Raw genomic sequence first — 20,507 nt, forward strand, 5'->3', positions numbered from 1 at the left:
TGTAATTATTAACCTGATTTTTTCCATTGAAAGAAGCCATGAATTACAGATAGCATGGATGAAGTTAAATGCTTTTATATTAGATACATTTTGCTTATACAGTATTCTATAGGTATGGCCATACAATATAATTGAAGCTTTGTCAGCTCTGTAGCCTAGCAACAGATAATACTGTTAGGTTGCTGAATTGCTCCTGGTTGACAAGTAGGGAGTATTTTTGTGTTTATCATGTTTGCTAATGATGGGATCCTTTCCAAAAGGCTTGTCTTAATCTTAATTAGAGTTTATCAGCAGAGGTCTGCATGACATTGTGCAGACACTGATTTCATAAATAATAAAAAGTGCAAGTGAAGAATTTGGCAGGAGAAGAAGATATTTAAGACCACTGATTCTTGTAAGAGCAGCATGAATTTCCAAAATGTAATCAAGTTTGAACTGTGACTCTATTCTTTATTATCAAAACTTGCAGTACACTCCACTGCAGTTTTGACAGCAATTATGAGTATGATTTATAAGCTTCCTGTTAGGAACCAGATCTGTTTGCACAAGAATCTTGATCATAAACATTACAAAGAACAGTAAGTCCACAGTTTTTCAGGAACATCAGGACCTTACTTTTTCCTTTGCATAGAAAGTTGGTTTGTTGGTTGTGGTGGTTTTGTTTTGGTTTTTTTTTTATTTAAGGGTGTTGGGGCTTTTTTTCAAGCAGCAGAAATATTTGCAGTGAAAGATGCAGACAAAGAAGAGAATCCTGAAATAGCCTTCCCATTTGGTGGAAACTCTGAAGGTATCAGATAGCTGCTTCAGTGCCTGATGTCATTTGATAAGGAACTCATGCCAATGCAGTTGGAATGTAATTTTTTGCTCTAGTTTGCACAACATAATATTCTTTAACTTTCCCAACTTTCCATGATTAAATGAGCATTTCTAATTCCTTTCAATGAGAACTAGAAGAAGCGTTCAAATAAATACATAGTGTTTACGGATAGTGTTATTTTCTTCTACTTGACACGTATGTAATACATGTGTCACATAAATTTCTTTGGTTTAACCATAGATATAAAACAATATATTGCAGGCTCAAGAAGCTTATTTTCAATTTCAGAGGGTCAGAACTAGATTTGTAGAGAAAACAGCTTTCCAATGTCGCAAAGCCTTCTGGTATTTCAAAAACTTCCCTTCTGCACTAGAACAAGAGTAAGACGTTTCTTACCCCACCATGTAAAACCAGTAAGACCCTTTTCAGTATAAATGTATGACCAGTATACTCATTACAGGTGAGAAGAGGGCCAAATTTACCAGTCTACCATTGTCTTGCCTTCTAACCAAATAATATAACCACGACTTCATTTCTGAGGCGCTGTCAGTCACTCATCCCTATTAGAGCTTAACTGGACGTTCTTCCTTTTCTCCTGATGACTGCGTATGTTTTAGGACTGAGAAACTTGGCCTGGTAAAGCTTTGTTAGAACGAGTTCATCCCTGTATGCTTTTTTTGACAAAAATAACAGTTGGTTAAAAAATTTCTATCCATCTTAATCGGAACTTCATCTCATATAAGTAACAGACCTTTACGTTTCCGTATGAAATCTTCATGTCTTTGCAAGTATTTCAGGCAAACATCTTCCTATCTACTTCTCCATTGCCACCAGTACTTGACAAAGATTTCCTTATCCTTTTGAAAATCGGTCATTAACACTGCCCTTTGCTTTATGAAAAGATGTTGCGCTCCTGAGAAATTACTGTGTATATGTCAGTTGTGTCTTAGCTTGTGGAAATGTTTGTGGGAAGCAAGAGCTTTTTTCCTGTTTTATAACCACCACCTGTAAGGAAGCCCTCATCCCTGGCAAGGGTGTCTAGACAGCATAATAATTCATACGGTAGTCATGATTGGAACTTTCTGTTAAATTTAGAAGCCTCTGCCAGGTTCTCTGCACGCCATTTCCCTGACTGTGCAGTAGAAGGTTCAAGAAGACTTCTCTTCCTCTGTTTCCCACTGTGTGTGAAGGCCAGCATATTTGCATTCACTGCATTAAGGCGAATAAAGTTGTTTGCATCTTTCAAAACAGCAGGTATTGCCTTACCTTGTGCAGTCAAGCATAGGACAAGAGGGGACCATACCGTGTCCTGTAGCTGGGAGAATGCATCGTTTGGGAGTTCATCTGGGGATTTAACTTGACACAGTATCATGTACTGATGAAAACATGGACATATATGTCATGATCACTTAAATGCTTCATTTTCTATACAGTGGGATGAAAGAAAACAACGATGTAATTTTTGGATCTGAATCCTGTTGGGCTGAAGGTTTGTATTCAAATGCAGGAGTGGATAAAACTTCTGCAGTTCTGATTTCCTTTAATAAGCCAAGCTAGAGATTGTTGTTCTTCCAAAGCTGTCACACATCCCACTCAGCTGTGCCTGCCGTAGGTGTGACAGCCTCCAGGAGCTGGGTGGAGCAGGCAGCCGAGGTCACTGCTCACTTCAGCTGTCCGAGTTTAATCTGCTGCTGGACAGGAGTCAACACCCTGAGGAGCTCTAACACCAGGAGACTGAGTCAGCCGTTTAGCTGATCCAGACTGATTGCAGCTGGAGACCCAGTAATCAACTACACTTTTTTTTTTTTCCCCCAAGGGTACAGCATGTCAAGATGTTTGCTGGGATAGAAAAAGTGGTTCTTCTGCAGTGACTCATTTTTATTTTAATAAGAAATTCAGTGAATAATACAGTCTAGGAAGATCTCTTATTCTGTATTAAAATGTACTAGAACATGTTGGTTGATTATTATACCTTCTGTATATAAATAATGTAAAGTGTATGTTGATAATGGAAGCCCTGTTCCTCCCAGAAAATGAACTGTGTGGTGTTTGCAGTGAGAGTACTCAGTTTCAGGTTCTCAAATTGCAGCATGTGTATCATGTATTTTTATCTATGAGACTAATTAAGTAGACTTTAGGAATTTTGCCTGGTTCTCTCTTGAACAGGTTTTATACCAGTTTAACTCTGAAGGCTACTGTATATTTACTCCTGACTTATATCAGGCTATAAGTCAGACCGTGCTCTTCAAATGTTTGAATTCCTGCTTGGACATTAGGATTCTGCATTTGTAGACATTTATGGCACTATCTTCACATTTCATCTCCTTATTCTCTAGAGGAAATTACTCAGATTTGCACCATTTAATGCTGTAATTTTGGAGGGTAGTAAACCTTAGTATACTTTGGTCCCATCACAGTAAATTTTTTGTAAACTTTGCAGCCACCTTCAAGTGCTGTATTACCGAAGGGTGAATACAAAGACACTTTTCTGCTTTGAAACTTTTACACCACTTTGAGGTCTGGAAGCTTAGCTTTATTTTTCCACTAAAACACATTGTCACTGATGCTGTTTTGTTTGCTCATCTTTGAAAGCTAATAGACTGGTTTAATTAATTGTCCAAGATTTCTCTAAAACAATGTCCTAATTCTTCCATTTAGCTGTGGCATATCATACACTGTTGTTATCTCCTCTACCAGATTTTTGCAACAAGTTGTTTTAAAACTATAATCTCTTTGAGGGGAAAAAAATGAAGTGCAGTTGAAAAGGCAGTTATGCCGAAAGATAAACACAGCAATATTACTTATCAAAACGAGTACAGTTTTTGCTTGCCTAATGAATACAACATATAGCTTTTTCTATATATACAAAACCTGAGGAAAAAAAGCTTTATAACATATAAAGTATGCAACATTATTTCAGGCATAACTGTATTGGATATGTATCTAGGCCTGAGAGTGTAGATAACACAATATAAGTGCTTTGCCTGTCTAAACATGTTAAATAAATGAGCATTCACTATCGCATTCAAATACATTAGTAGATGTACTCGCATAGTTAATTTTCTTTTTAATGCACTACACGTGACATTTGCAGCACAGAGCTATAGTGTATCTTACTGTTTGATGAAAGTTCTTCCACCTCCCCCCCTTTTAAACAAACCTTTATTTGAATAAGCCTTTATGAAACAGATCTTTGGCATATCTTCTTTTCAGGAAGTTCAGTCAGTGTAAGCAGAGATAAAGCAGTCATGTTACAAAGAATATTACATAAGGGAAGATTTTTTAGAGAAAGAGGGTGGCAAACATAAGGGAGGGTAAGAACGCCCTTAAGAGGAAATCTGATTTCTTTCTTGCAGCTGTTTGGTTTTATTGTGCTGTGATTTGGTATTCAAAATAAAACAAACTTGGATTTATGAAAAAAAATACAGGAAATTTGGTGAAAAGTAATGATGAGAAAAGTGCCATATAAAACATTTTCAGCTATATATTGATTTTCATAATGCTGGCCTTTTAGGAAACAAAATGAAAAATTAAAATGAATATTCATGCTGCAAATAGTTAGGAAAAGTATTCCCAAATTGTTATCCTTATACATTGAGAATTCCTATATTGATAGAAAGAAGACAGTGAAAGTAAAAATTATTTGCCTCTTTACCTTGAACAAGCCATGGAAATTTTAAAAAAGAGTGTGAAGATACGGCACTGATGTTTTGAGTTCTGGAATCTGATATAGTCATTTAAATCTTTCTGCTTTTACGTTTCCTGTAGGAGGGCAGCTTTGGTGTACCACAACCAAGGCCATCTCAGAGGGTGAAGAGCTGATTGCCTTTGTTGTAGATTTTGACTCAAGGCTGCAAGCAGCCAGTCAGATGACTCTCACAGAAGGGATGTATCCTGCGCGCCTGCTGGACTCAATACAATTGCTCCCTCAACAAGCTGCAATGGCATCTATTTTGCCTACGGCTATTGTGAACAGTAAGTGATGAATACTATTCTCTGGTGTTTTTTTAAAACAGCAGTACTTTAAGGCACATATGAAGTGCTAATGCAGCGATAGTGAATTCAGGACCACATAAACCACATGACTTAAAACCCACAGTTCAAAGCCTGCTTTTGTTCCCCCATCATCTCAGATGAACTCGCAGACATAAAAGGAGGAAGAAGGGCGGTTTGGCAGGTGGGTTCTGCAAGAGCCTCACCCAAAGTATCTGACCTGCCCTCGTGTGGAGGTTCTGTGATCTGCTCCCAGAGGCAATAGGATCAGAAACTTTAAAAAGAAGATAAGGTAGGCCTGTTAGCTCACAAACTCCAGCCCCTGCTGCTCAGGTAAGCTCATTGCTTACAGCTGCAGCTTCTAGTAATAATTCATGATACTCAGTGGAAGGAAAGAACACATCTCTTCAGTGGCTGTTTCAAAATGCAGTGGAGATCATACCTTATAGCAGCCCTGATTTATTGTGGTATCTCCACTCAACGTGGCTATCCAACAGTTTTTTTACATCCTCAGGACATCAATAGACCCTATCATGGACAAACTACAGCACATAATTAAGTGCTGTCCTTAGGAGGAGCATGAGTACATGATAAGTCAGTTCCTGAAGTGACTCAAGTTCAGCTTGAATTAAATTTAATTTCTTTAGCTTTTTCTTGCATTTTACCTTTATACAGCCTTATTCCTCATCCTCCTCTCTTAAGTATTCTTCAAATATGTTAGTTGCTACCAGGATCCTCACCAGTTATCGCTTAAACATATTGCACATCCTTAGCTCTTAGCACTTTGTAAGCCTGTCCATTTAGACCCCATGTTGGAGCACTTCCCCATGCTTCCTGTGGTTTGTAAGTATTGCAATTAGATATAGTGAAGTACTGAGCACAATATTTCAGGTGTGAACGGACATGCAAGCACATGATCTGCCACTCAGGCTCACACCAAGTAACACTGTGTCTTGAACAGTTACACCATCTTCAAGCTCTTCAGACAGCACTAGTTAAAATATTTGTGGTAACACATTTTATTCCATGTTTTCTTTTTTTTTTTTTCTTTATTTTCTAGGTAAACAATCTTCATAAGCTACACATTTATTGTTAGCTTGTTTTAAAAGGCAAACCTTAAAATGTCCAAGTCATCCAAGTCCTCTCTTCCAGAGAGTGAGTTGGCAGCAACCTTAAGCCCTTTAGCTAAGTGCATTCATTTTTGCCCCAGCAGTGGGGCTCCTGTGAGCTCACATACCTGTTCAGAGAACCAGCAATTAGCACTGTATAGGACCTTTCCAAAAGAAGATGTCAGAAGCCCCTAAAGTGGACCACCAAGTTACCATAGTTAGGGCAGACCAATGTTTATAGCCAACAGCTGCTAGGGAGCCATCAGCAAGGGAGTTACCTAGCCTAAAGGGCAAAGACTCATTCACAACTTGTTTCAGCTGAGGATGCATTTTTGTACAACTCTACACCAGGCCAACTCTGGGCTTGGCAAAGTAGTCAGATTTCTACAGCATCAAATTTTTGGAAACACCTTTGCTGCCAGCACTGCCTTTTGCAGAGCCCTGGAAAGCTGATCATTGCTACTTCTGCTGCTAAGAGGAGTCTAAGTTTACAGTGCATCACCTCTTGCTATACAGGCTTAGCAACAACTTGGAGTAACCTGCATACTCTCAACTCAGGGGGCTGCTAAAGTAGGAAGTTTCACTGTCCAGAACTTTCCACCCCAGTTCTGACTCTGCCTCTGACCAGACAGGGCTGTTTCCACATTTCGTTGTTGAGTTGGTGAAATTCACTTTCTTCAGTAAAGTCTTGAGATAAATGTGAGTTCAGTAATATGCTGAATGCACCTCTAGATTTGTAGTGAGACATCTCTTAACCATTCTTTTGCTAGATCTCTGAAAAAAAAAAAAATCAGTTCCTAGAAAATTAAGTGTGTGTGTGTGTGTTAATGTTTCCTAATATTTTCTATTTGAAAAATCAAAATAAGAATATCACCTTTGGCTTATTCAGCTTGAACTTGAATGTTGCATTTCCTGAATTGATCCACTGAAATATTTGGAAACTATCCATTGAAACAAATTGAAATATTTTGCTTTTAAAGAATTAAAACATTAACTTCAAGTAGCCTTTATCTATTTTCATCATATCCCATCCCTATACACTGTTCTTCCTGGAATTCCATCCTCTCACCATGCAAAACTCCTCAGATGCATTTCCTCTGCATGGTATGTAATGGGAGTCACATATTCACCATGCATAACTGGAGCTACAGTGTCCAGGCCATCTAGCCCATAGGAAATAAAGATGGCTGGAAGTCAAATTCATTAAGATAATCAGAAAGTTCAGTTCTGTGATGGAGTACAGTCAAATGAATTCAAATAGGACATGTTGCCTATATCAGAATTTCCTGTTACTACTTTTGGACTTTCTCTTCTGTGGAAACCTCTATGGTTCAATTTTTTAAACCATTTGAAGCCAAAAACAAATGCTGAAATGTCAGCTCTCACATGAGATGAACATTTCAAATGATGCAAGCTGTATCAGTAATGTTTTAAGAGTGTTATATACTAGAATACTAACTGCTCCATTAAATGTTTGTGTCTTGAATTCATGCACAATTATTCAGTGGCAAAGGGAAAAATAGAAACTGGTAGTGGTGAAAATATTTTTTTTTTTATGCAAGCAGAAAAGTAGACAAGCATTAGCAATGCAGTCAGAGAAGCAAGCAAACTAAGCAATGTAAATTTTGGCTGCATTTGTAGATATTTAACAAATAAAAGACTCATCCATTTCAGTGGGTCGGAGTCTTTGACTTTATTCACCCAAAGGAATTGGAACAGAGCAGTTGTCCTATACACATCAATATTTGGAAATAAACATAAATTGTCATGAATGATAATGAATCACATCATCAGCCACACATGCCATATTTTCAGAGCAGCCAACCATTCTTCAAGACTAAGTTAATTACCATCACTAGCAGCTTTTTGCATTCTGAAGTCAGTGGGATTTTTGATGTTGACCAAGATGTTGACTGCAATTGCCCATTTTCTGATCCTGAGGTCAGCTGGCACAGTCTGGCTGGACTCATAATTTTATCCTCTCTTAGTTTCAAAAACAGGTGGGAAGTGTCCAAACTAGCTGCAGGGAATGTTCCTAAGCACGTGGTAACTCCTGAACTGGATGCAGGAATGGGGAAGGTGTTAACTGGCTTAAGCCAAAAGGGTGGAAGGGACCATTCTCGTGATTTAACAATACAAGGAAGAAGTTCCAGTGCTCTAGTCTGGACCCTGTCGCTGTTTAATTTATTAGTGTAGATGTACCCTAAAAGGCTGGGATTCCTTCCTTGTTCTTACTGATAGGATGACAAGTTCAGTTTTCAGAAAGATCAAACAGGTGTTTTGTTCTTCTTAGACAGATACACAACATGCACTGCATAGGTATCCTTCTGACAGGATATTAACAACCAAATATCTATCTGCTTTGTGTAAATACACAGTATTCATTTTTACTCTTCACATGAGTAAAATATGTAGCCTTTGGTACATGATCAAAATATCTACTCCCTCTGCTGCTGGGAAGCACTCTGTGCAACCTCTGCATTGTCTTCCCCTCAGAGAGGGTGCTGACACTTTGGAATAGAAGACAATGAAAAATTGCATTATTCTTAGCAAATATCCCTTTTGCAAAGCGAAAAGTGGAAAAGTAATAATTTACCAAAAACAAGAGGACAAAAGTACATTACAAATTTTAACTTCTAATGTTAATAACAACAGGAACCCAGGAAATAAACATGCTGCTTAGTATAATATTACATTCAACACTGTAGGATCTTAAGGAAATGTATATCAGATATCCAGGAATGGATATCAGAGCAACAGAATTTTACGGTAATAACTGCATAAGCATTCTGAAAATACACATTTTTCAGAATGATCTACAATTAGCACTCAAAAATTCCAAGGCCCAATGCTGAAAAGACTTGTGCACGTGGGAAAAAACACAGTTGAAAGATGTCACCTATTGAGTAGTGATGTATTGGAAATACAGCTTAGTTCTTGAATTAGTACTGCATATTCACAACAAATGATTAATTTAATTTCATTTTTAAAATAATTACATGCCAAAAACTTCTAGCTTTTTTTTTAGTAACTATTTTTAAAATCTCCTTTCGAAAGAAACAATTCCCACATTCAGTCTCTCACCTGCAAGTGACATTTTAATAAACCTGTGGCTCTGTTTTGAGTATTTTATTAAATAAGCATGTGTTTAATGGGGAAGTAAAGGGAATTAATCCAGCTGTATTAATTGGTTGGCACTGAATGCACCCTGGCTAACTTGCACCTGGTTATATTTGCTTGTAGAGGACATATTCCCTTGCAAATCCTGTGGCATTTGGTATCGAAGCGAGAGGAACCTGCAGGCCCACCTCATGTATTACTGCAGTGGGAGGCAAAGAGAGGGGCCTCAGCTGTCAGAGGAGAACGACGATAGTGCTCAGCAGATATCCAGTGTTTGCCCCTTTCCACAGTGCACCAAAAGTTTTTCTAATGCAAGAGCTCTGGAAATGCACCTAAATTCTCACAGTGGTAAGTACCATGTATTTTCCTGTATCATCTTCTAGATTTAGCTATTTGAAAAATTATTCTCTATGGACACTCGGTGGATCAATGTCTTTCCAAATATATGCAAATACTGGGTGTAGATACTGCCAAAATGTCAACAGTATCTGACCTGTGTTCTACACCAAGCACCTCTCCCAGGTAACCAGTGTCATTTATCTACTAATCCTCATTTGAATGCTGTCTCTCTCTTAATGTGTGTATACATGCATTCAGGAAGGATTTCTTTACTGGTGAAGGAGTACTCGGGAATCCAGACACAGATGGACTGCTGCTGCTTGGTTTCTGAGAGAGTCAGTTGCTTCAAGGATTCTGTCCACCGAACATGAGTCTGCTAGACTACAATCTCTACCTACCCTGTTTGATGCTCAGTGGATAAATACACACCACCAGAGAGCAAGTCCTTCTGAAATAAGATCTTGGGGTCCAAGAGTAGGCTTCTTAGGCAGGAGGCCTTAAGGACCAGGGTCCAGACCTCTGTGCTTTTCCCAGGACACTTATTTCATAACAATATTCTTTTCCCTCCTTACAAATATAAAGTGGGGATAGTATTTTCTTTGTCCACGTTATTAAAGTTATAATACCAGATACACAGAAAGTGGGATTACAGAATTCCTGAGATTAAAAATCTGGAACTCAGCAAGAATTTTATCTCCCTCCCTGAAGGTCCTTTGAGTCTGCTGTTTGAATTTGTTTTGATTTAGGGCTGGAAGCACAAGTTACGAGTTTGCAGAACATTCTGCATTTGAGTTCTCAGCAGCAGAGAAAACCTACAAATAAGAAAGACTGCAGTGTCAGGTTATGGGTGTGTTGGCTGTCTAGCATACAGAGCTGTGTCTGGAAAAAGGGAAGGGCCCTACAGAAGTTCATGATCCTCCTGTTAAATGAGCAGAGTCTAACGGACACTAATGTGTGCTTTATTCACAGAAGAAAGCCTTATTTGGCTGCAGTGTAAAAACTCCTGGGGGAGTGGGAATCTACTCTGTGGACTGGGTGAAGTGAAAAATGTACCCCTGATACTTGGGCAGGCAGTTACAAATCTAGAAGGCATCATGTTGCCTTGGAAGAGTACCTCAGACAGAACAGAACTAGAAGAGTGCTGAGAAATTGTAGACAACACTTGTGTAGACAACACAGACAACACTTAGCCATTCATTTAGAGGTTAGATCTTTTGTGCTTCCAGACCTTAACTTTGAATATCAGGCTATTGCCATTTTCTGTCTCTTGCCTAGCAAATATTTCACTGTTCAGTGAACCAGCAGAACAGTAGGAACAGCTTCAACAAGAGCAGGTGAATGCAGCCCAGCGTGTCTTACAGCCTGGTAATTAAAAACAGGTATTCTTGGAAGATAACAAATTAATTTCTTCCCAAGCAGGGGAAAATTCTGAAATCTTAGCCATTGTATAAAAGTGTTGCTTCAGCTCTTTGCATTTAGTGACATACCATTGACTTAAGTGTCAAGAGGGTTTTCAGCCATGAGCTCTGAGTGACCATGTCTTATTGCAATCTAGAGATAAGCGTCTATGTTCCTTGAAAGATATAGGTCTGAAATCCTGCTGAATTTCCAGTAAGAATCTTCAGGTATTTCTTAGATCAGAGGCTAAAACTCAGGCCTTCCGCTTCTTTTTAGTCATAAACCAGTCAGTTTAATCATTCTTGCTCTCTTTCAGATCCTGTCTATTTTTCTATGCAGATTATCACAAGTTATAACAGCTTCTGCAGTAGAAACAAATCATTCCTTTGCCAAATGCCCTGTAAGCTAGTGCTGTGTTTGCTTCAACTTCAGTTACCGTTCCCGCTGGAGGCTGCAGCAGACCCACGCCACTAGAGTATGGAACCCCAACTGAAATGCAAAGTCCATAGAGCCACTCCACTGTGTCTGTATCCCATGATGTGGAAGTGTATGAAACACCATCTCGTGGCGGTGGAGGAGCTAAAGCTTCATAGACCTCCAGGTGAAAAAGTGGCTGACAGGGAACAAGCGCTCATTAAAGTGCTGTGTGTCTCCTCGGCTCCCTTCTGACTTCTAAGGCCAAGACTAGGTCAGATTCAAATGTTGCTTACAACCGTGGGAGTTAACGATGCTGGGGGAGAAGTGAGGACCTCCAGGTACAAGAGAATGACTTCCCACAGATTGAGCCACAATATTCTTACAGCTTTATATTGTCCAACTACCACAATCCTAGTTTACCTGACCAAGACGTGGTATATGTGTGTGTGTCTGTGTAGACAGAACAAATACCCATTTTAAATTCTGAATATCATCCCTACCAATATTTTTTCAGTTTTTATTGTCTAACAGGTAATCAGAATCTGTGTTGTTGCAGTAGAGAAATTTGGTCTTACTTCTTTTTAAAGCATTTTCAGTTTCAAAATACCATGAAACATGGGTTTTTTTGTTTCAGCAGTAAGATGGCTTTTAATGTACTGTTCTTGATAGGAAAAGCTGTAGTGATTTCATGAGGAAAAGGAGTTGTATTACAGCAATAGTTGCCTACGGCCGTTACATATGGAAGATAAAATGTTGGTGAAGCTGTGTCTTACTCTTCCTCCTCTTTTCATGATGAACGCAACTTATCAGTGCTTTCTGATGAAGATAGATCTGTATCCTGTTCCCACACTACAGCAAACTCATGCAGGCAAAGAGCTGAGCATCAGTAATGCTCAAAATGCTACTTCTGCTCTGTCTGTGGCTTTCAGGCACTTTGAGCTTGAGGGCTATACCTCAAGCCACATCATAATCTTGAGCCTCTTCACCTTGATGTGCTTTCTGTGCATTCAAAATTTCCAGTGATTGTGTATGGGGAACATTATGTCTCCTTTAGTTAAAACTGTAATTTCTAAGACCTTTTCATTTAGAGTAAGACCAGTCTATTTTTATCCTTTCCCTTGTTCTTCTTTTCCCTTCATCTTTGCTGAATGTATGCAGATACTAAGGCTCTCCAAAGCAGAGCAGAAGTCTTGGAATATTCTCTAGCAGTTCAAGGAAAGAAGTTCTGAAACAATTCAAGTATTTTCGGGGTGACTAATACCATCCCATCAGAAGAAAATTAGTTGTTCTCACTGTGATTGTACCTTCTGTGCAACTGATTTTTCAGTATACTTCATGAAGGGCATAATGGTCACCTTATTTTGTATTTTACTTGTCTTTTCTGTAGGAGTGAAAATGGAAGAATTTCTCCCGCCTGGTGCTAGTCTGAAATGCACAGTTTGTACTTACACTGCAGACTCAGTGATTAACTTTCATCAGCACCTGTTCTCACATCTTACTCAAGCTGCCTTTAGATGCAATCACTGCCATTTTGGCTTCCAAACTCAGAGGGAGCTACTGCAGCACCAAGAGTTACATGTCTCTGGCAACAAAATTCAGAGAGAAAGTGACATTGAACACTCTCCAAGTGGAAACGAAGAAGGTTTACAGCCAGCAACGGACCTGTTGAGCAGAAATGATGTTCCCCAGAGCCAAAAGACCATGCAGACTAAAGATGCAAGTTCTGATACGGAGCTTGATAAATGTGAAAAAAAGGCTCCACTTTTCCTTCCAAACCAGAGGCCAGAAACCCAGCCTGCCACAAATAAGCAGAGTTTTTCATACACTAAAATAAAATCTGAACCATCCAGTCCAAGGCTTGCTTCATCGCCAGTTCAGCCTAATATTGGTCCTTCTTTCCCAATGGGACCTTTTCTTTCGCAGTTTGCCTTTCCCCAAGACATCACTGTGGTTCCTCAGGCTTCAGAGATATTAGCGAAAATGTCTGAATTGGTCCATCGAAGACTGAGGCATGGAAGTAACAATTATCCTCCTGTAATTTACAGTCCTTTGATGCCCAAAGGGGCTACATGTTTTGAGTGTAACATAACATTCAATAATTTGGACAACTACTTGGTACACAAAAAGCATTACTGTAGCAGCCGATGGCAGCAGATGGCAAAGTCACCAGATTTTTCCAGTGTTCCAGAAAAAATGCCAGAAGCTGTAAGTCCCAGTAATGGTCAAAGCTCTATAAACATCCTGAATGCAGCTCCTCACACATCAGATCCAGAGAATCAACTTCTGCAGACATCTTGCATAAACTCTTCCAATGTTTTAGATTTGATCGGGCCAAACAATAAAAGTCATGAAAAAGACTTTACAGCGCAGTCTAAGAAATTGTCAACTGCAAGCAACGGCGATGAGAAGATAAATGGCAAACCTTCTGACGTGAAGAATCCCAATGCTCCTTTAGTAGAAGGGGAGAGTGATCCTAACAAGACCACGTGTGAAGCTTGTAATATTACTTTCAGCAGACATGAAACGTACATGGTTCACAAGCAGTATTACTGTGCCACTCGCCACGATCCCCCACTGAAGAGATCCGCTTCCAACAAAGTGCCTGCCATGCAGAGAACAATGCGTACCCGGAAGCGAAGGAAGATGTATGAGATGTGCCTACCAGAGCAAGAGCAAAGGCCACCACTAGTTCAACAGCGATTTCTAGAAGTGGCTAATCTTGGCAATCCTTGTACCTCTACTCAAGAGTCAACAGAGGGCCTTGGAGAATGCTACCATCCACGATGTGATATCTTTCCAGGAATAGTCTCGAAGCATCTGGAAACATCACTGTCTATTAACAAATGCGTTCCAGTTTCAAAGTGTGATACTCCCCACTCCACTGTGTCTTGCTTGGAGATGGATGTGCCCATAGATCTCAGTAAAAAATGCTTACCCCCATCAGAGAGGACATCCACTTCTCCCAAAAGGCTGCTGGACTACCATGAATGCACAGTATGCAAGATCAGTTTTAACAAGGTAGAGAACTACCTGGCTCACAAGCAGAATTTTTGCCCTGTCACTGCCCATCAGCGTAATGACCTGGGACAACTCGACAGTAAGGTGTTTCAAAACCCAGAAAGTGAAAGAAACAGCCCAGATGTCAGTTATGAAAGAAGCATAATCAAATGTGAGAAAAATGGAAACTCGAAACAGTCCTCTCCTAATGGAAACTTATTTTCCACACACTTAGCAACACTTCAAGGACTAAAAGTCTTTAGTGAAGCTGCCCAACTTATTGCTACAAAAGAAGAAAACAAACATTTGTTTCTTCCACAATGCCTTTACCCTGGAGCAATAAAGAAAGCTAAAGGAGCAGATCAGCTTTCTCCATATTATGGAATAAAGCCAAGTGATTACATTTCTGGTTCTCTCGTCATTCATAATACTGATTTAGATCAAAGCACAAATACAGAAAGTGAATCTCCTAAAGGCCAGACGCCTTCGAATGGGTGTGCTGTGCAGAAGAAAGAGTCTCTTCCGCTATTGCCGAAAAACCGAGGCATGGTAATAGTTAATGGGGGACTAAAACAGGAGGAAAGACCTGCCGCAAACCCACAGCAAGAGAACATTTCCCAGAATCCTCCACATGAAGATGGGCACAAGTCTCCTTCTTGGATCTCTGAGAATCCCTTAACTGCAAATGAAAATGTCTCTCCAGCAATTCCTACAGCAGAGGAACAGTTGTCTAGTATAGCTAAAGGCGTGAATGGTTCCACCCAGGCCCCAACCAGTGGAAAGTATTGCCGACTGTGTGACATCCAGTTCAACAATCTTTCAAACTTTATAACTCATAAGAAGTTTTATTGCTCGTCACATGCAGCAGAACATGTCAAATGAAACAATCGGTCACCTTTGGTACCTGTGTTTAGCATATTGTTCCATACAGTCTAAAGAAAGCTGTTTGAATTACATCTGGACAATCAGGAGATTTCACTATTGCTGAGTTGAAGACTTGAAGGTGTAATTCCATTACAGTCCATTAGTAAAGTGTATTATTGGTGCCATTTTCAAAAATATTAATTTATTTTACCAGCAGTATTCATAGCTGTAGTTATGTTATTTTTTATTTAAAAACTTTATATTAAAGTCATTTGTAATGTTATTGTATAGTTATTGTGTAGCACATATGGTTTGCACTGTATAGTAGATTTTAAAGAAAATAGTCGCAAACAATACAGAAAAGCATTTTAGAAATAGCTTCAAAAGCACTTGTGTATCCTGATTTTTTTTTTCTTATATGCTGTTGCAGATATATGTATATGCTAAAATATAACTTGCAAAGAAGTTTCAACTATGCTGTAAAGTTCGCCTTAAAATTTCAATTTTTTTGAACAATTGGGCTCGGTTTGCACTTTATATTTTAGCAGATACAGTACCTTAGTCATTAGGCTTTGCATTTGTATGTAGCAGTATGTTTCTGTCCACTTTCTTAATCTGAAACGTACGTTAAATGAAGATGGCAATTTTTTTCTTGTATAGTACTTGTATTTTCTTTCGCTGATGCATCTCTGTCTCAATTTTTAAACCTTTGCTGTTAAATGCAATACTTTATAAAGAATGAACAAAATTACTGGAAGCAGTATTGTAAGTAATGAGGTCATATCAATCAGTTTTATCTTTTGAAAGGCACAGTCTAAAACAAAACCCTAAACTCAATGCTGCAATTATGAATCTAATTCATATATAAGATATATTTAAATATAAGAGTAGCAATACTGCAACTGGTGATCACAAAGATAATGTTCTACTTCTGATAGAAATAATTTCTCAACAAATGTTGTTACTATGCATGTATATGGATGGAATAAAATTCCAGATCATTGGAGAAGTTTGGCAGTAATTTCTTTAAATCTGTTTTATTTTGTTTTTCAAGGAGGATTTAAATCTCACAAGCTGTAAAGAAGCTCTTAGGAACAGGTTAACATTGCCCCCTCTTCAATGAAAGCAGAGTGTTCAAAGAGAAAATGAGCACAAAGGATGCCTCCACTTTGAGGTAGTCCTTGCTGACAGGTCACTAGTACAACTAAGTCTAAGACAGCCTAGTGAACTAAAACTTAAAATGTCAAGGTCTGAAACCAGGAAGGCTGTTCTCTTTGTTGGAGCTAAGGAAGACATACTTCCCTGACAGTACCTCCATATGTCAAAAGCAGTGGAACAATCTGCATCATAACACCTCTGGTATGATTCTTTATGTGTTCGGTGGTCCTATATGAAAAACAGTAGCATTCATTTAAATAGAACAGTGGTTGCTCCACTAATTCAATATAGAAATACTATTCAATAATTTCTGTGATATTAAAATCTGAACTAATGCACAATTAATACCCTTTACTTGCAATTGTTTAGTCTCCTGTACCCTGTTTTCATAAAAAAATTGATATTATAAAAGTGACCTATTGATGCATTTTTCATCCTACAAATCTGAAAGCAAAACCACGACCTGAATAGTCACATAAACAGTTGTATTTAATCTAGTTCCTATATCAGCCAAAGAAACAACCCAGAACAAAATACATAAAAAGATGGTATTTCAGCTAAGCAGCCAGCTGGAGTCCAGCGTAAGAGTATGCAACACCTCTGACTTTTAGCAATGCCATCCCTGTGTACTTTGGAGCTGAATTTGTCCTTTTTTTATTTGTAAGTGTAGGTACGTGTGATCCAGTAGCAAAAATAATAAACACTTCAAAAACTACTAACAACTCTAGTGGTTAGCTGGCCTTTAAATACAGAACAAGAGTGCTTAAAATTGTGTTAATTCTCACTCTCAACAAAGACAGCAGGTGTTTACATTACAGTAGGGCCAATATTGGTCCTGTAGCAAATACTTTGGGTAACAAGACTTGTGAAGGGTAAAAAGCACTGCAAACACAGGGCAAATAAAACAGGCATTCATGATTATCAATTAAACATTTATTAGAAAATACCACACCAATACATCTAAGACTCCACAATATTTGAGAAAGATGGTACATTTTGAACTTCTTGGTGGCAAACATTGGTTTGAAGATTATCCATCATACGAAACTGGTTTAAAGAACTAAGTGATTACATCTGGATTGAAATAAGCTAGTTCTGAAAGATCTACATGCATAGACAAAAACTTCTAGGTGAAGTGGGTCAGAAAGCCACAGGCACTGTAATTTACAATTGCTGAGCTCTAGGGGTGTGTTTAGACCATGAGAAAGTAAAGGAGAATATCAGGGTTAAAGGGAATACCTACCTGAAAAGCGGTGCCAAAAGGGAAAAGCCTTATCACAAAACATTTCTGATCTGGAAATGCTGAGGGTACCTGATATATTCCAGAGGTAAATTAAAGCCTGACATGCTGCATTATATTCTTCCCAGTGGCTAGTCCAATTGCTTTCACACAACAGAATATACCTGGTAGCGTTTTCTCTTTATAAATCACCTATTTGGTTGACTGGTCCCATTTTTACAAGTTCAGAACAAGCACAACCTGTTCATCTGTGGGTACAGAGTTACTCAATTTTATACATGTTTTACACATTTTAATCACTTCACTGGAGCACCTAGCAACACTGACACGTGCTAAACCCCAAAGTTATACCATCACATGCTCTGAAAGTAAAACTTTTTACTAGATAAGTGCGTAGCAAATATAGATTTGCTTTCTTATACATTTGTTAAATTAGAAAGCATTTAATGAAAATAGTTGCTCACATAGCCGGGCTCAGGAACCATGTTTTTGCATAATTTTACATGCTATTTTCCATTTTTTTCACTTTATTGCACCCATTTTTTAATTTGCTCATTTGAAATAAGAACATACGCACTCTGGCCAGACAAGAAATCTCTCTCCTGTCTCTTAAACCAGTTTGCACGATACTGGCCCAATCCCAGATGGGGACTTTAAGCACATCTATGTTTAAGTCAAAAGTATTGTTTACAGGAATAAACTACTTAAACTTGTTTTCTGAACAAGTGATTATTTGTATTCTCTTGAGATTATATCTGTGCATTTGTTCAAGGTGATAATCGATCAGGTAAACTGTCTATTGCTGAAAACTTCTCTTGAAGTTCTGACTCTTCCTAGTTCTGCTTTTGGGTTTTCGTAGTTTATTAATTATTTATCAAATGACCCATGCAAAGAGAGTCTATTCCTAGTGAGTCTTTGACACCTGGAACCCAGCAGGAAGCAGAGCACCTTGGTTAAATATTTTGGATCAGCTAATCCCTGTCATCTGGAGTCAGTGAATAAATCTTTGGGGCTTTCAAGTGGAGATGAATAGCTCAACAAAAGGCATTAAAATATTTCATGGTTTTATGATACAAAAATAAAGTCGCTCCACATGAAGGCCTAACATTTAGAGGAGCTGATTCCTGCCTGACTCCCTATGTTGCCTGGCAGGTTTTCTGTTCAACTTTTTGGCTTTTTAAGGAAGATTTCCTTATTCACAAAACATCCCATCCACATGCAGTGCTCAGAATTAATGTGACCACATCCCTCTCTGCCTCATTTATTTGTCTGTATCCTAAGATTCAGACTCAGAAAGGCTGTGGTGAGTCCCCATTCATTTTACAATTTTCACACAATGTGGTCTCTCACGTCGCCATCTGAATTTTTTACATGATGGTCATTTTTTTCACTGTAACCATAAACCAGGTGAACACACCAAATGCAAGCAGTAAAAGGTATTGCTACAAGCTGATGTCTGTTTGTCTTGAATTATTTGTAATAATGTTAGGGTTCTGGTGACATTTTCTTATTGCTACAAATAATCTTAAAACTACGTCATTGATATTTGCTGTGGATCCACACTGCTAACTTTCCCAGTCTGCCATTTCTACCAGATAACTATTGACTACGTTCATTGTCTGACACTGTCCACAGGAATGTAGTAGTCACATCCCAAACACAACGTGAGAGGATGTATAAGGTGATTGTTCCTTTGTACAATAAATGCTACAGCACTGAGAAATGCAGAAGGAAAAAAATAACAACAAAACCTGATGTAGAAATTAAAAAATGTAATCAAAGCCAGAACGACCATCAAGGTGAGGTGGAGGTGGGCCAATTGATTTCTCTGAATGTACATAAGCTATGAAACAGAATCCACTCTAAAAGGGTGGGCTGAGGTGGAGCTCTGAACAGCCTGGAAAACCTGGCTTAAAATTCGGTGGTGAGTGCAATGGAGGAAGGGCGGTGTGGGATAATCTCATTGAGGGGCAAAGAAGATAAGGAAAAAGGGAATCAGCACTTTGTTAATTCAGAGAGTGTGGTATGGGTATGCTGATGGCTGCAGAAGGCAGCAGTTACAAGACATCAGCACTACAAAAACACTGCACGTCCCAGGAGACCTGTTGAGAGAGGCTAAAATACTGATGAGACAAAAGCCTTGGAAGATCACTCCCAAATACTGAATATTGCCAGTGCAAAGATTCTGGTTTCTGGTGGTCTCCTTTTCCCCAAGGCTGACAATAAGGAAGAGAACCATAACTCTTCCCACCTTCCAGGTCACTTTCACAGCCAGGGCACTGCTGCCAGGAACCGTCAGGACAGACACCACACAGAACAGCTGTGTGTGACCCTATTGTAAATTAGAGATAAGCCAGATACCCAAGCTTCAGCTGTGTTAGCCTGAAAGCATGCCTGGTCCTGTTCTCTGAAGTCTTTCACATGGGTTGCTGACAGTGCTTTGAATCCAGATCCCTTTGAGACCCCTTAGAGCCACAGCAAAATGAACTAAAATAATACTGGTGGCACTTGTGTGTGGAGTGAAACAGAGCATGGGGCAGGGAGATGGGCAGGAATTCTGCACTCACATAATTAAAGCTTCCTCATAATACGGAGGCACAAGATGAATGAATTGTGACTGGAAGCGTGAGATGATCTTTTGTGCAGGGGTGAATGGGAAACCATAATTCTGACAGTTTCACCTTCTACATATTTTTCTTCCTATATACACAGACACACACACATATGTTATGTATAAAACATACACAGAGAGATGAGCATGTCCAAAAGAGGGAAAGAATCTAAACTAGATTAAGAAGTTACATCATGCAGCTAAATGAGGTGATTAGACAAATTCTTTGTTGCAGAAGTAATAGCCAGACCATTTAATCCTCATTGCAGAGGTAACTGGCACCTTTTGGTGGAGGGTGACAATACATTCATTCACTTCCAAATTTAAATGTGCTCCTGGCAAAATTGCTCTCTCTTGTTTCTGCTCTCAGCTACTTTGCACAGGTCCCAGGCCAAGGTATTTGTTCCTACCTACCAACTCAATTGCTCATACACTCATTTTTTC

At 38.9% G+C, this 20,507-nt stretch overlaps 1 protein-coding gene across 4 annotated transcripts in view; it reads left to right on the plus strand.

Annotated features, from left to right (window-relative positions):
- ZFPM2 (zinc finger protein, FOG family member 2) overlaps positions 1-16,063 on the plus strand; it is a 314,514-nt gene extending 298,451 nt beyond the window's left edge. For all 4 annotated transcript variants that reach the window (XM_074886409.1, XM_074886402.1, XM_074886426.1 and 1 more), the window contains 3 exons: positions 4,586-4,792; positions 9,163-9,387; positions 12,581-16,063. In XM_074886409.1, the coding sequence (XP_074742510.1) occupies positions 4,586-4,792; positions 9,163-9,387; positions 12,581-15,072 (2,924 nt within the window). In that variant the 3' untranslated portion in view covers positions 15,073-16,063. The remainder of the gene's footprint in view (positions 1-4,585; positions 4,793-9,162; positions 9,388-12,580) is intronic.
- The last annotated feature ends 4,444 nt before the right edge of the window (positions 16,064-20,507 follow it).

This window comes from Strix uralensis, chromosome 1 (assembly GCF_047716275.1).
Source record: "Strix uralensis isolate ZFMK-TIS-50842 chromosome 1, bStrUra1, whole genome shotgun sequence".
Taxonomy (NCBI): domain Eukaryota; kingdom Metazoa; phylum Chordata; class Aves; order Strigiformes; family Strigidae; genus Strix; species Strix uralensis.